The sequence below is a fragment of the Sinocyclocheilus grahami genome, unplaced genomic scaffold (genome assembly GCF_001515645.1).
Source record: "Sinocyclocheilus grahami isolate Dianchi unplaced genomic scaffold, SAMN03320097.WGS_v1.1 scaffold74.1, whole genome shotgun sequence".
Taxonomy (NCBI): domain Eukaryota; kingdom Metazoa; phylum Chordata; class Actinopteri; order Cypriniformes; family Cyprinidae; genus Sinocyclocheilus; species Sinocyclocheilus grahami.
In genome coordinates, this window is record NW_015505253.1 from 3,161,588 (window position 1) to 3,177,369 (window position 15,782).

General features: G+C 38.7%; 1 protein-coding gene across 1 annotated transcript; it reads left to right on the forward strand.

The window, feature by feature from the left end:
* On the forward strand, nucleotides 1–2,269 carry LOC107585755 (potassium voltage-gated channel subfamily E member 4-like). The gene is made up of 3 exons (XM_016272910.1): nucleotides 1–29; nucleotides 794–1,182; nucleotides 1,681–2,269. Exon 3 carries the CDS (start codon nucleotides 1,702–1,704, stop codon nucleotides 2,242–2,244), a length of 543 nt encoding a protein of 180 aa, XP_016128396.1. The 5' UTR covers nucleotides 1–29; nucleotides 794–1,182; nucleotides 1,681–1,701; the 3' UTR covers nucleotides 2,245–2,269.
* The last annotated feature ends 13,513 nt before the right edge of the window (nucleotides 2,270–15,782 follow it).

A 15,782-nucleotide genomic window follows, 5' to 3' on the forward strand; every position in this document is an offset into this window, starting at 1 on the left:
CTTGAAAACTACGTCAGTGGGGTTGTAAGGTACAGCTTAACTTTGCTTATTCAAACGCATGGCATTAGTCCCACTGTACATTTGATTAATAATGTTATCTTTTATTTTAAATGTTTCCAGTTTATATATTTTTTAAATGCTTCATTATTTAGGCTACCTCACGATGTTTCATTGTTGTTGCAAATTGATTGCTACTCACATAAAGCTATCGCCTTAATTTGTGATGCTGATGCAAGTTATTTTCCTTGAATGTGTGAGACTTTCGATTGAATAGCTGCTATATAAATTACTAGAAGAAAGAATAAAGTGCAGTAAACTATTTGTTCTATAAACCAGTGTTTATGATTATGATAATGAATTAAAATATAGTAACAAATACCAATAGCAAACAGCATAACGGTCTGTTATTGTACAGCTAAAATAACTGGAAGCAAATGAGACCGGAAGTCTCGCACATTCAATTTACAAATGGCCGCACGTGCCATTAGCCTGGTTGTGGCTAAAAGGGATACAGCTAACAAGTTCAATTTTATACTATTAGATTATGTTTTATTAACATCTACACCTACCCCAACCCTAAACCTACCTCTTACAATAATGCAAAAACAGTAATTATTGTTGTACAGTGTGACAAAAAATTATACTATTGATGTGGGCATGCCCAGTATTTGAATCTGTATACCATCTAGCCTTAACCAATTAGCCCATGTTAAAAATAAAGTGTAAAGCATCACATGGACTATTTTAAATATACTTTTTGTATGCTTTTTTTTTTATTTTTTTTTTTAACTAGACCGCTTTAGAATAAAATCAAGTTCAGGTTTTGGAGCAACATGACCATTCCAACGGTTTTTGAAAGCTGTCCTGCTGGCTTTCCTAAAGCAAGCCTGTCTGGTTATGTTATGATAGATGAGCACATTTGGCAGCACTGCGCACTTGGACTCCATTAAACGTCATAAGAATGTGGCTGTGAGCTCGAGCGTCTCTGGCCGGGACTCAACTCCTGTGAGGAAGCACGTGAGGATCCCCACTCCCTCAGCCTCGGTCACAGATCCTCCTGGCGCGTGGCCACGCATGGGATCCGCTATTTAAACCGGACTCAGCTGACAGCCCCGTTACAAGCCAGAGAGACTCGAAGAAAAGCGAGGAACGGGCCGACGCGCTCCAGGGTGAAACATCCCGGTGAGTATAACTAACTTTAATGTAAACTCTTATATAGTCAATATTATAAACACATTTAATGCTTAAAATGTGCACTTTTTAAACATAAATAGGCCTACGCCTTTTTAAATCATGTCTAAATATTGGAGTGATGTTATTATAAAGCGATTTTTTTTTTACTTTGTTAGTTAGTCCCTCTGTTTTTTCTAAAATGTTAAACCCGGTTGTGATGCAGTCTCCAAAATTATTGTTCGTCAAAGATTTTTTTTTAATTCACCATTTGGGTTGTTTCTGATCCAGTTTTAGTCATAACCTTTTTTAACAGTGGTTTATTTTTTTTTTATTTCTTCGTTATTATTATTAGGCCTATTTTATTTTTATTTATTCCTGAATCACCTCATTATTTTTATTATGGCTATTTATTATTATTATTATTATTAGTCTATTGTCATTACTACTTGTAGCCTACATCATTGAAAGGACTACGTTAACTTTCTCTCTCTCTCTGTAATTTGACAGATAACCGTTTCGTTCGTAGTAATGGAGTTGGCGCGCAACGCCTCCGCGCTTTCGTCGCAGCAGACCAACCGAATCGCCTTGCCCGGTGGAAGCGACAGTAACGCGTATTTGTACATCCTCATCGTCGTGTCTTTCTACGGAGTCTTCCTCACCGGGATCATGCTCGGTTACCTGCGCACCAAACGGCGCGAGAAGAGGCGCACGAACGCCTTCACGCGGCTTCTGCACGAGGAGGAGCAGCGTGAGTGGGGCGCGAGCCAGAAGAAGCACAGCTTCAGCCTCCCCGCGTTTCCCGCCCTGCGCTCCACGCCGGTGCCGTTCATGCGGGAACCGGGAACCGGCGGCATGGTTCTCGCGCCTCTGGCGTGCGCGCTGTGCTCGGTGGAGCAGAGCAGCGTGAGCTCCCTCAGCTCCGTCGCCGATGTGCGCTTCGCCATTGAAGAGGAGTCTGACAGCGGCGGACACAGTGACGGACCGTCCCGGGAAAACGCTCTGAGGTTCCCGCTGCAAACCGTTACTATGCCGTTTACTATGGCAACCATAGTTCCCGCCGAAAAGCAATGATTAGCCTACCACAGTTAATGTTACTGCAAATAAAACTGTTTTAAGTTGGTACTAGCCACCGTTGCAATAAAAAATGAATTAAAGAAAGTTTCTGAAAGGCCCTTGTACTGTTTTAAGAAAATCCTGTGTTAATTTATTGAGGTTTTACTGTTGTAAATAACTGTAGTAACTTGGCGGGAACTGTGGTTCACGTGATGAAAGTTCTCCGAAGTGCCTTGATGGAAAGCATGAACTCTTATGCCAGAAACAGATTTCTACGCAAGCACATATCTTGTGATTATAAATTGGATTTGACACGTCTTGGAATAGACTACAATGACGCACGAAATTCAAATTGTGTCACTAGAAGTGTATTTCCTCGCATACTTGTGTGAAGTATGTTTCAGGCCTTAAGCGCGATGTAAACATTGAGATAAACCTGGAAGTCACTTGAAAAAAACAACTTTTAAAATTAAATTTACTTTAAAGGCCTATATCATTCACACAGATGTGTAAATGATTTTTTTTAATGATCTGTATATATTGTTCTACGTGCATGGATATGTCTATTTAAATTGTACCTTATTTTATGTGTAAACTAAATAAAATGTTCCTTCAGAATGTGAAGGTTTTGTGGCCGTCATGTTTGCACTTACCGTTTATAGTCACTTGGGGGAGTCAAAGACCACCGGGGCTTCTCTGGGGAAGTTTTCTCACAGATGAGGGTTTTTGAAGCTTTATACACCTATAGTAGGAACTATATGTAAAACGGATTTTCTTAGTAACATTTTAAGACATAAGCATTCATAAATGTAATTAAATGTTTCAAAGAAAATCATTTTGGATATTTCCAGATGCAATTAGACATTCGGAACCCCTTTGCAGATGAGAAAAGATTATGAGAGGCTCTTGGCGTCATTGTAGAGATAAAGATCTTTCAAGCGTCCACTCCTGAAACAGTTTTCATTCTATTATTCCCCTTGAGAATAGGCTAGATATTCAATCAGGGACAAAGGGGTTTCTCTATATTTCATGATTTTGTGCTTCTACACAGATCTGCATGATTATAACTAGAATCCTTCATAATCAGCATCCTCACAGTCTTTGTTATCCTAATGAAATGACATGACATGCACAAGTGTCAGTGACCCGTCTTCCGCCCCAGGGAGTGCAGTGGAAAGTTCTCGCATGTTCCGTCTGAGTGGCTCGTTTCCAATAAAAATGTACTCGGTTCATCTGATGCGAGTTGAATGCAGTATTAGGAAAGTTTTTGAAGTAAAATATTCAGCTTTTGACACCGATATCACCTCAAAAGACAGATGACCTGTTGGTCTTCCTGCTTTTTAAAGTGAGGAGTAAAAAGTGAAACCCAACTGTTGCTGTGGTGAACTTGAAAAACATTTCATTGTTTTTTTTGAGTTACATAAAACACAATGATACATAATGAATAAAACTTCCGAACAAAACACTGCATGTGAATAATTTACTGAATCATTTTTGCCTTATCAAAGATCATGAATAATAAACCATGTCATGAAAATCAGATTTGATCTAAAGTCAAAATACAAACAGCACGCTTACACGTGCGGTCACTTCCAGCTGTCTGTTTATGGCCCAACCTTATGCTCCCTCCCAGATAGATTAATTTTGATTAAATGATTGCGACTGCGTGAAAGACAGTACGAGGGAGTCAGAAGAGAGGCTAGTGTGACTCATTCTCCCAACGGAGGAAATGAAATGCACATCCTCCCTCTCTATGCTTCTCTTCTGTGGCTCTGTTACATCTATGGCATGAATGGAGGGTTCAGAATCAGTTTTATTGTTTCTGTGCTACAGTAACTGTTGTATTGTTAACAGGACAGCGGTTACTGACCCCGGGAACAGCTCTTTAATCATCCAGCATTTTCTCTAACACAGTGGTTCTCAAACCTCTCCATGAAGTACCCCCAGCACTGCACATTTTGTATGTCTCCCTATGTCTGACACACCCACACTTCAGGTCTTGCAGTCTCCACTAATGAGCTGATGAGCTGAATTAGGTGTGATAGATGAGGGAGACATACAAAATGTGCAGGGCTGGGGGAACTTCAGGACAGGTTGAGAACCACTGCTCCAACAGTATGTTCTGGCTCTGCATACAATGAAGTAGCTAAAGGGAAGCTGTCAATCACAGCAAAGGGCATAAGTAGTTCATTGGCACTGTATTCCAATTCTTCTAAATTCATGATAGCGTTGTGGAACAAACTGAAAAATTATTTAGCCTACTGAAAATTCACATAAGCAGCTTTTAAAACTTCAGTCTCGATCAGTCGGCTATGCAAATGTGAATTAATCGGACAGGAAGATTAATCTGTGAAAAGCAAAGTGTTGTAAGTGTTCCTAGAACAATATCTTCTGATTTCAGAGGACTTGAAAGTGTGCGAATCCCATCATGCATGTCAGGGCTAGTCCTGGAGGGCCAGTTATCTGCATAGTTTACTTCCAACCCTTATCCAGCACACCTGTTCATCATTTTTAAATAGTCCTGAATACTTTGATTAGCTTGGTCAGGTGTGTTTAATTAGGGGTGGAACTAAACTCTGCAGGACACCGGCCCTCCAGGAGCCGAGTTGAAGAGCCCTGATGTATGTTATTGTGCAAACCTGTTTCATTTGAGGGACTTGAACACGAATGTTTAGCCCACATGTTAACAGTACAATTCTACAAATTATCTCAGATCTCTTTAAAGCGAACCAAAACTGTGGTGGTCTGATGGTTTCTTACAACATGCTTTGCGAACACGAGTGCTTGGGGCCCGTTCAGGGACGCGGGAAGTACGGGTGCTGAGGGGGCTGCAGCACCCCGTTTTCACATGGTTGCAAATGCAACGCCAGGTTTGTTCATTTAAATGTATTCAGTTTTAGCATTTAATAATTTATTTGTTATGAATATTTGGGTTGAAGTGTTCTGGAACAGTGTTGTAAATACAACTTAACCACTGATTTCTAGTCTTGTCCATTTTTGGAAAGCCAAACAAAGTAGTTTAGCTTTCACAACGAAACACGGCGTCACGCACGGCAGCCTAGAGTGAGGAACGGCCGGAGGGCTTGAGAACAGCGCGGCCGGCGGATTCGACGAAGGGGCGTCCGGAGGGCTTGTGGCAACCACTACATTTGAAAGACAAATATTGTACTTTTCCCTCCACTGCATTTCTATGAAGGTCCTCGAAGTAGTAAGTCTTTAGTAAAGACTCTTTACTATGTAGCAGCTTTGATTTTTTTTGTGACATCAAAGTACCGCAAGAGCGATTAGAGAGCGTTTTTAAAATGTTTGTTTTGATGGCACATAAGTCTGTTGCTGTTTTGCTTTTTTGTTAAAGCAGTGTTGCTGTTGTAAAGTTATACAGCTACAGTTGTGCTGCTGTTGTAAAGTTATACAGCTACAGTTGTGCTGCTGTTGTAAAGTTATACAGCTACAGTTGTGCTGCTGTTGTAAAGTTATACAGCTACAGTTGTGCTGCTGTTGTAAAGTTATACAGCTACAGTTGTGCTGCTGTTGTAAAGTTATACAGCTACAGTTGTGCTGCTGTTGTAAAGTTATACAGCTACAGTTGTGCTGCTGTTGTAAAGTTATACAGCTACAGTTGTGCTGCTGTTGTAAAGTTATACAGCTACAGTTGTGCTGCTGTTGTAAAGTTATACAGCTACAGTTGTGCTGCTGTTGTAAAGTTATACAGCTACAGTTGTGCTGCTGTTGTAAAGTTATACAGCTACAGTTGTGCTGCTGTTGTAAAGTTATACAGCTACAGTTGTGCTGCTGTTGTAAAGTTATACAGCTACAGTTGTGTTGCTGTTGTAAAGTTACACAGCTATAGTTGTGTTGCTGTTGTAAAGTTATACCGCTCGGACAGTTATACAGCTACAGTTGTGTTGCTGTTGTAAAGTTATACAGCTACAGTTGTGTTGCTGGGTTTTAAAGCAGGTTTGATTTTTTTCTTCTTGAACAGCTATTCAGTCAACATCTGAGCGACTTACTGAACTCTAAAAGTTATATTTTTTCAATAATTAACATTTTCAATATGTCTGTATTGAATTGAAGTGAGCTTTGCCCTTATCACGTGTCATTAATTTTTTGCAGCTCACCAGAAATGTCCCCATTTACTGTCATTGTATAAAATGTAAACATTTTGTCCAATATCTTTTTTGTGGTCCATGAAAAAGCACAAGGAAATTATTTGTATTTTGGGTTTAATTGCTGGGTTAGTTCACATACTGCCATAGACATGTTTTGGCAGTGCACTTGTGCTCAAAATAAATGGTAAAATAAGTCAATTCTCTCATTCTCTTTCTCTTTGCTCACTGATTTAGTCACGCTGACATTTGAGACTAACATTTACCATGTAAATCCCTAACACAGAAAAACAAATAAAATCCATTCTCTTTACCCCTCTTTTCATTTCTCTCTTTCTCATCTGACCTTTATGACTTTCCAATTAATAGAACATGTATGAGGCTTGCCATGTCTTAAATGGCAACCCAACTTGACTGATTCATATTTAAATATTGGGTAACAATCTGAATAGTCAGATGTAATTAGGAAGATCAAGAGTACCAATAATATTGAACATATTGATAAGATGCACACACTGACCCAAACCATCCTCAGAGGAGTCTGAACACACGCAAATGTTGCATCTCTCTTAGCTCTTAATGAGAGTTTCTATGGCAACAGGTTCCAAAGGGAGTGCTTAATTTACATGTGGCAGTCAGATATCCGGATGGCGGAAGGACATCTGTGTAAGGGGCGTGTTGGTGTGCGAGTGGGTGGATGGGTTCTCCTAAAAAAGCAGTAGTGAAGTCCAAGCAAGCACATAAAGTTAAATGTTAATGTAATTTTGCATGAAATGGTTCAATGGCAAAGACCAAACTGGCCCAGAATATTTAAAGAATTTGAAGAACAGACTCAAGCCTTCTGCTGTAAAACATTACTGCTCAAGTTCCAATTAAAACTACAAAGGGATGTATACTATTGAAGTTCCATAAAGTACTTTTTATTATAATTCTTTAGAAAACCATCTGTGCCCTGTTGCTTAAAAACCCAGAAAAACGATATGAAGAACTTCTAAAATGCAAAGAGCATTTGATAAGAAGTTTCTTTGAACCTATACCCAGAGAAAAAAAATGCTTAGGGGCTCTTTGTTACGACCTGCGTTTCTTGTATTTGCCGTGTTGTGTGTACGTGTGTTTTCCTGTTAAGAGCTATATTCTTACTACCCCTAGACGTGGGGCGTAATACTCTTTCATGGATGTTTCATAACTTGTGAGACTTACTGGAGTTCTTCATTATGCTTCAGTAGAGGATCAACTTCAGATGTTTCTCCTAAAATGCCTAAGGACATAAAATAAAATAGACACAGATTAGTCAATATTTATCTAATGTTGATATAGCAGTTTATATGATCATTAGGTCTAGGTATTCAATGAGAAATGTTTTGATTTGAGATGTACAACCTTTTGATAGAATTCTTGAGATCTCGTCTAAAACTCTGAAGGAGACATGAGATTACTAGGGTAATTTTCTTTGGAAAAACATGAAACTTATTATTCAAAAGCCTCCAGTTCCTTTCCAGTTTTCTCATCGCTGTCTTGCAGATATTACTGATACATTAAAAGTAAAGTGTGTAACGTCTGCACCACTAACATCAAATTGGTTGGACAAATAGATTGTCTCATACCAAATTCACAGTCAATGTTGGCTTGTTGGGCTGGTCGAGATGTTGTCAAGAGGTCAACCTATGAAAGGCTTGTGTATAATTGTCTCTGCATCTCAAATTAAAGGGTATCTATCTAACAGGAATCGTCCTCAAACTTACGTCATTGGTTGACTCAGTTGTTGTCATATTGGCTTGCTCAAATAAACAGATCAATGCTTTGAATGCGTCAGAGTTTTTCACTCTTCAGCACATCAAACTAACAATGGCTGGCTTATAGGTAGTCTGAACAGAAAATTGAGATATGAGAGAGTATTTTAACATACAAAATTACACAGCTATGGGCAAGAAATGAAGAACCTTCATTTTGATCTGACTTTGCTATCAGATATCAGTTTTAGTGTTTCATTCTGGTGGTCTGAGCGGACGCTGACTTGAACTCACTGATTCGCTGAACTTGACATCATAAAACAAATAAGATAAGCTTCATGATTTCGGGAGGCTAGTAAGAGACCCCCAGCTGATTTTCCCAAAGCTCTTCATTTCCTGGAGCATGAATACGTGCAGAAACACGACTGCTGGAAAACATAATGCATGAGAGTAAACCAGCAAAACATAAAAGATGATGATATTATGGTCAAAATAAATAAGTGACTCTTTGAAAATCTGAAAACTTGACTGTGTGTATATGTACTGTAAATCCCAATATAACAAGGCAAGCAACACTTTCACACTGCAACTAAATCTAATGAACATGATAACAAGATGCTTGTTAGAGCTGCTGTCTCTATGTATTTTGAGAATGCATGTGTGCTGGAGAATCTTTGATGCTGCTTTCAACTTTGCGTTGACCTGGTGCCATAAAAAACAGAACTAGCTTTAAAATCTTGCATGTTGCAAAGCAGATGATTAGATAATGTCTGCTTTAATCTCAGCGGGGAATCACTGCTAACTATCACATTTTACCACCCCATGTTAGATCTGAAAGAAAAACAAATGTAATCAAACTAATTTAGGGTTAATTGGTTGGCGCTTTGCTAAAAACATGCTTGAGTGCTTCTACAAATTGAATTGTTAATTTTCTACAAATAAATCCATTCAAGCACAAATCAATTTATTTATGGGTTCGCAAAACAAAATGTGCAAAGAGCTGCTAACACTTTACAATAAGCTTCGATTTTAAGTGAAAAATGAAAATTCTGTGATAATTTACTTACCCTTATGCAATTCCAAAACGATTTTCTTTCTTCTATGGAACACAAAACAAGATATTTAGAAAAACATCTAAGGGTTTTCTTCTTATTTTCTCTTTCCACCGGAGAGGAGCAGAGAGAGTGAAGGTTTTGGAAATCAATGGGGTCCAATGGTTTTTTGGACCAAACATTCTTCAAAACATTTTACAGTATTTTGTGTTCGGCAGAAGAAAAGATTTGAAATGACACGAGGGAGAGTAAATGATGAAAGAACGTTCATTTTTTGGGTCAACTATTGCTTTAATCACTGTATGTGTGGATGCTGCAGCATTAGAGCCCAGTCTATAGTTCGATCTCATTGGTCCAAAATCCAGTTCCATTATAGTAGTAAACATGAACTATGGTATACTATACAATAGTTTTGACAGTTTTTTAAATTTATGCACAGACAGACAAATTACTTGTCCCTGGAAACTTTTGCTGCAAACGTCACAGCGCTGATTAGGACACAGGCTAAATGAAGTGTGTCAGGTTCTGAACACTGGAGGCTGATTTCCAGCTGCACAGATTGTCTTGCAGTGACACACTGCTGTGCGGATCAGGAGCTGTGCTGGAATCATCCTGATGGAGCTGGCAGTGAGATGAGAGACACAGTTTAGAGGTCAGAGGCTTGTAAACAACTCCAAACTTTAGAGTGATTCATGTAACACCTTTTCTAATTAATTCAATATTTGCTTTGTGCCAAAAGCTTTCTAAATATATGAGCAAAATTCTGTTAAGCTGGATTTAAATGACAAAGCTTAATTTGTGTGAGTGTGTATGTGGGCATAGATAGTGCCAGAATGGACACGGTTGAAAAGACCGATTGGTGCAATGGTTGATGACTCACCGGTTGAGAGTATTTATAGCATCAACACAAAGAAGGAGCTTTTAACCAGAGTACACAGAAAAAAATCGAATCACTCTTTTTCTCTCAGTATATATGAACAAACACACTTACACAAACAATAACAAATGCTGTCAGATAGATAGATAGATTACACATTAAATGCAGTTAATTATGATGACTCAGTATTCACTATTTAAATAAAATAAACACTAATGTCAAGTGAGAATGAGAATGTCAGATGAGGAATAATTAGTTGCTCTCATTGATTAAAATTTGTTACTGAAATGCTGTTGCCAACCATAGAACAAGCACAGTTGCTATGGATACAGATGTTGACAGCTTGTGTTGCTAAGGGGTTTGCCTGACTGACACCTGTGTCCCCTCACTGATGTTACCACCCACCTTTGTCACTGAACACTGCAAACTGTGTTCAGAATGTGTGTTAGTTATAGATTTTGGAATCAAAACAAGGAAGTTTCTCTATGATATGTGGTGCTTGTATAATCGATACACACCTACTGAGTTATTAAAGCTGTTTGTCTGTCTCTGTATGATTGTGTGTGTGTGTGTGTGTGTGTATATCGGCCAACATATCGGTTATCGGCTTTCAAAAATAAAGAATAATCGGTTATCGGTATCGGCCAAAATTTTCATATCGGTGCATCCCTAATTTTAAGTGAAAAATGAAAATTCTGTGATAATTTACTTACCCTTATGCAATTCCAAAACGATTTTCTTTCTTCTATGGAACACAAAAGAAGATATTTAGAAAAACATCTAAGGGTTTTCTTCTTTATTTTCTCTTTCCACCGGAGAGGAGCAGAGAGAGTGAAGGTTTTGGAAATCAATGGGGTCCAATGGTTTTTTGGACCAAACATTCTTCAAAACATTTTACAGTATTTTGTGTTCGGCAGAAGAAAAGATTTGAAATGACACGAGGGAGAGTAAATGATGAAAGAACGTTCATTTTTTGAGTCAACTATTGCTTTAATCACTGTATGTGTGGATGCTGCAGCATTAGAGCCCAGTCTATAGTTCGATCTCATTGGTCCAAAATCCAGTTCCATTATAGTAGTAAACATGAACTATGGTATACTATACAATAGTTTTGACAGTTTTTTTAATTTATGCACAGACAGACACATTACTTGTCCCTGGAAACTTTTGCTGCAAACGTCACATCGCTGATTAGGACACAGGCTAAATGAAGTGTGTCAGGTTCTGAACACTGGAGGCTGATTTCCAGCTGCACAGATTGTCTTGCAGTGACACACTGCTGTGCGGATCAGGAGCTGTGCTGGAATCATCCTGATGGAGCTGGCAGTGAGATGAGAGACACAGTTTAGAGGTCAGAGACTTGTAAACAACTCCAAACTTTAGAGTGATTCATGTAACACCTTTTCTAATTAATTCCATATTTGCTTTGTGCCAAAAGCTTTCTAAATATATGAGCAAAATTCTGTTAAGCTGGATTTAAATGACAAAGCTTAATTTGTGTGAGTGTGTATGTGGGCATAGATAGTGCCAGAATGGACACGGTTGAAAAGACCGATTGGTGCAATGGTTGATGACTCACCGGTTGAGAGTATTTATAGCATCAACACAAAGAAGGAGCTTTTAACCAGAGTACACAGAAAAAAATCGAATCACTCTTTTTCTCTCAGTATATATGAACAAACACACTTACACAAACAATAACAAATGCTGTCAGATAGATAGATAGATTACACATTAAATGCAGTTAATTATGATGACTCAGTATTCACTATTTAAATAAAATAAACACTAATGTCAAGTGAGAATGAGAATGTCAACTTTCTCGTTAATTTCAACTCGCTCGTGTTAATCAGATGAGGAATAATTAGTTGCTCTCATTGATTAAAATTTGTTACTGAAATGCTGTTGCCAACCATAGAACAAGCACAGTTGCTATGGATACAGATGTTGACAGCTTGTGTTGCTAAGGGGTTTGGCTGACTGACACCTGTGTCCCCTCACTGATGTTACCACCCACCTTTGTCACTGAACACTGCAAACTGTGTTCAGAATGTGTGTTAGTTATAGATTTGGAATCAAAACAAGGAAGTTTCTCTATGATATGTGGTGCTTGTATAATCGATACACACCTACTGAGTTATTAAAGCTGTTTGTCTGTCTCTGTATGATTGTGTGTGTGTGTGTGTGTGTGTATGTGTGTGGTTCCTCAGCTCTTTGCTGTGAACAAAACCCTTTGGGAAATGATCTCTTTAACACCACCCTATTTTAACTTGAGAGAGAAACAAGTCACAATTCAACCCAAATGAACTTGTCCAAGCATACTAAATGAATAAACAAATGACTTGTTGGACTGAAACAACACAAAATCAAAGTAAACTTGAATGTTATTTGGCTTTGACCAGAGAATATACAACAGCCGAATGAATATCTCAGACTGCGAACTAAGAAAAAATGACAGACTGAGCAATTACCTGTTAATTACCAATTTCAACAAGCAGATATTGACAGAAGTGGTGGCCCAAAGATACCTGGATGTGACCATACTGTAGCCAAAGAGATCGTGAGTTTCAAAAAATCTAAGAGAAAATCGTCAGTTTCAAATTTGAATGAATATGTCCTGACTTCAGAATTTAGACACACACAACAAATATTTATGATGTGAAAAAAGAGATTGTATCTTATTAGCAGCATGGTACATTAATGCCAGTCACAAAAAGAGAAACGAGCCAACCCATCAGTAGGCTCGTTTCCATTACAGATTAGCGCAAAACTTTGGCGATATTTTCTGAATGTCGATAAAAAAGTATTGCGAAATGACGGCGTTTCCATTAGCCAGTGTTATGCGACTAAAACGTAACCTTTTGCCTCTCGCGATAAGTCATGGCAATGGATTTTGGTGGGATTTTGGCTATATTTATTCAAAGGAGGCTTATGCGTGTATCTTTACAGAAGCAGCAAAGAGAGCCGCTTCAGAAACGTGCGTGGCGCGGCTGGAATAAACCATAGACTGTATAAAAACATAAACTCAAGCATTGAGTGGCCGTAATCAGCTTCAGTGATCGTATCAGAGCCACACTGCACCGCAGACGTGTGCAGTGTAAATTGTCTAAGTATTAATAGTAGGGAAAGCCCCTTATACTGGAGCGCGGCCACTTATGAAGTGTTTCTTGGAGGTTATAGTACATTGAAGAATGATCATATGACTTTTTACATACGCCATGTGACCTGTAAATGCGAAAAAGCTGTTTCCATTGCAGTTTTGCGAATTAATCCTTTTTCGCATTGCCTGAAAAACCACCTCGTGCGAGCGTAAAAACTTTTTTGCGATATATGGCCGTTTTTGCGAAATTGACGCGTTTCCATTAGGCGTATTTTCAATTCGCAATTTCAATTTAATGGAAAAGCGCCTCGTGATGCATTCTCAAACACACAGTTTAGAATTTTAGAATGTTTCTAGAAAGTTTAGAATTCTGTTTATTTCATTTATACATGGTAATAGTTAGAAATGCCTGCCATGCCAATAAAGTACATCTGAATTGAAAACTGAATTGAGAGATTTATTATTAGTCCGTTCAAATCAAGCAAACACCAAGTATTTAAGGTTACACTTTATTTGAAGGTGTCCGTGTTACAGTGCAATTATACATATACAGTGGGGCAAAAAAGTATTTAGTCAGCCACCAATTGTGCAAGTTCTCCCACTTAAAAAGATGAGAGAGGCCTGTAATTTTCATCATAGGTATACCTCAACTATGAGAGACAAAATGAGAAAAAAAAATCCAGAAAATCACATTGTAGGATTTTTTAAGAATTAATTGGTAAATTCCTTGGTAAAATAAGTATTTGGTCACCTACAAACAAGCAAGATTTCTGGCTCTCACAGACCTGTAATTTCTTCTTTAAGAGGCTCCTCTGTCCTCCACTCGTTACCTGTATTAATGGCATCTGTTTGAACTTGTTATCAGTATAAAAGACACCTGTCCACAACCTCAAACAGTCACACTCCAAACTCCACCATGGCCAAGACCAAAGAGCTGTCAAAGGACACCAGAAACAAAACTGTAGACCTGCACCAGGCTGGGAAGACTAGGTAAGCAGCTTGGTGTGAAGAAATCAACGGTGGGAGCAATTATTAGAAAATGGAAGACATACAAGACCACTGATAATCTCCCTCGATCTGGGGCTCCACGCAAGATCTCACCCCGTGGGGTCAAAATGATCACAAGAACTGTGAGCAAAAATCCCAGAACCACACGGAGGGACCTAGTGAATGACCTGCAGAGAGCGGGGACCAAAGTAACAAAGGCTACCATCAGTAACACACTGCACCGCCAGGGACTCAAATCCTGCAGTGCCAGACGTGTCCCCCTGCTTAAGCCAGTACATGTCCAGGCCCGTCTGAAGTTTGCTAGAGAGCATTTGGATGATCCAGAAGAGGATTGGGAGAATGTCATATGGTCAGATGAAACCAAAATAGAACTTTTTGGTAAAAACTCAACTTGTCATGTTTGGAAAAGAAAGAATGCTGAGTTGCATCCAAAGAACACCATACCTACTGTGAAGCATGGGGGTGGAAACATCATGCTTTGGGGCTGTTTTTCTGCAAAGGGACCAGAACGACTGATCCGTGTAAACGAAAGAATGAATGGGGCCATGTATCGTGAGATTTTGAGTGAAAACCTCCTTCCATCAGCAAGGGCATTGAAGATGAAACATGGCTGGGTCTTTCAGCATGACAATGATCCAAAACACACCGCCCGGGCAACGAAGGAGTGGCTTCATAAGAAGCATTTCAAGGTCCTGGAGTGGCCTAGCCAGCCTCCAGATCTCAACCCCATAGAAAATCTTTGGAGGGAGTTAAAAATCCGTGTTGCCCAGCGACAGCCCCAAAACATTACTGCTCTAGAGGAGATCTGCATGGAGGAATGGGCCAAAATACCAGCAACAGTGTGTGAAAACCTTGTGAAGACTTACAGAAAACATTTGACCTCTGTCATTGCCAACAAAAGGTGTATATAACAAAGTATTGAGATGAAATTTTGTTATTGACCAAATACTTATTTTCCACCATAATTTGCAAATAAATTATTTAAAAATCCTACAATGTGATTTTCTGGAATTTATTTTCTCATTTTGTCTCTCATAGTTGAGGTATACATATGATGAAAATTACAGGCCTCTCTCATCTTTTTAAGTGGGAGAACGTGCACAATTGGTGGCTGACTAAATTCTTTTTTCCCCCACTGTATGTTGGAGAACATCAGCAAAAAAAATTATCCTACCTTATTTCTTTCATGAGATATTGAATGTAAAATAAGAATATGAAAAATTTCCCTTGACCACACTAATTTTTCTTACATTTTATCACCTATTTCTCAACATGAGAATATTCAAATGCAAAGATCCCCCCCCCCCAAAAAAATATAGAGACATTTCTATCAGACTATACCTACCTTTCGACACTCCTTGCTACGGTCTTGGCGTTATGAGTTGTCATTTCAGTGTATGGGACTCAGAAAACAACAGTTTTTAAAATGCCTTCAGGGAGACAAGAAATAAACAAAAAGGCCTATTTTGTTACAAAATACTGTAACTTTCGGATACTTTGTGCTATCACCACAATTTGAAACCGATACAGCTAACATGCTGGGGAACATCATCAAAAAATAATTTTCCTCCTACCTTATTTCTGTCCTGAGATTAATGTCAAATAAGACATGATACATTTCTCTTAAGCCCTCAAATTTGTCTTACATTTTTATCAGCTATTTCTCAGCAGGAGAATGTCCAA

Coding starts and splice junctions, on each gene's coding strand:
- LOC107585755 (XM_016272910.1), top strand. CDS start 1,702: ATGGAGTTGGCGCGCAACGCCTCCGCGCTTTCGTCGCAGCAGACCAAC.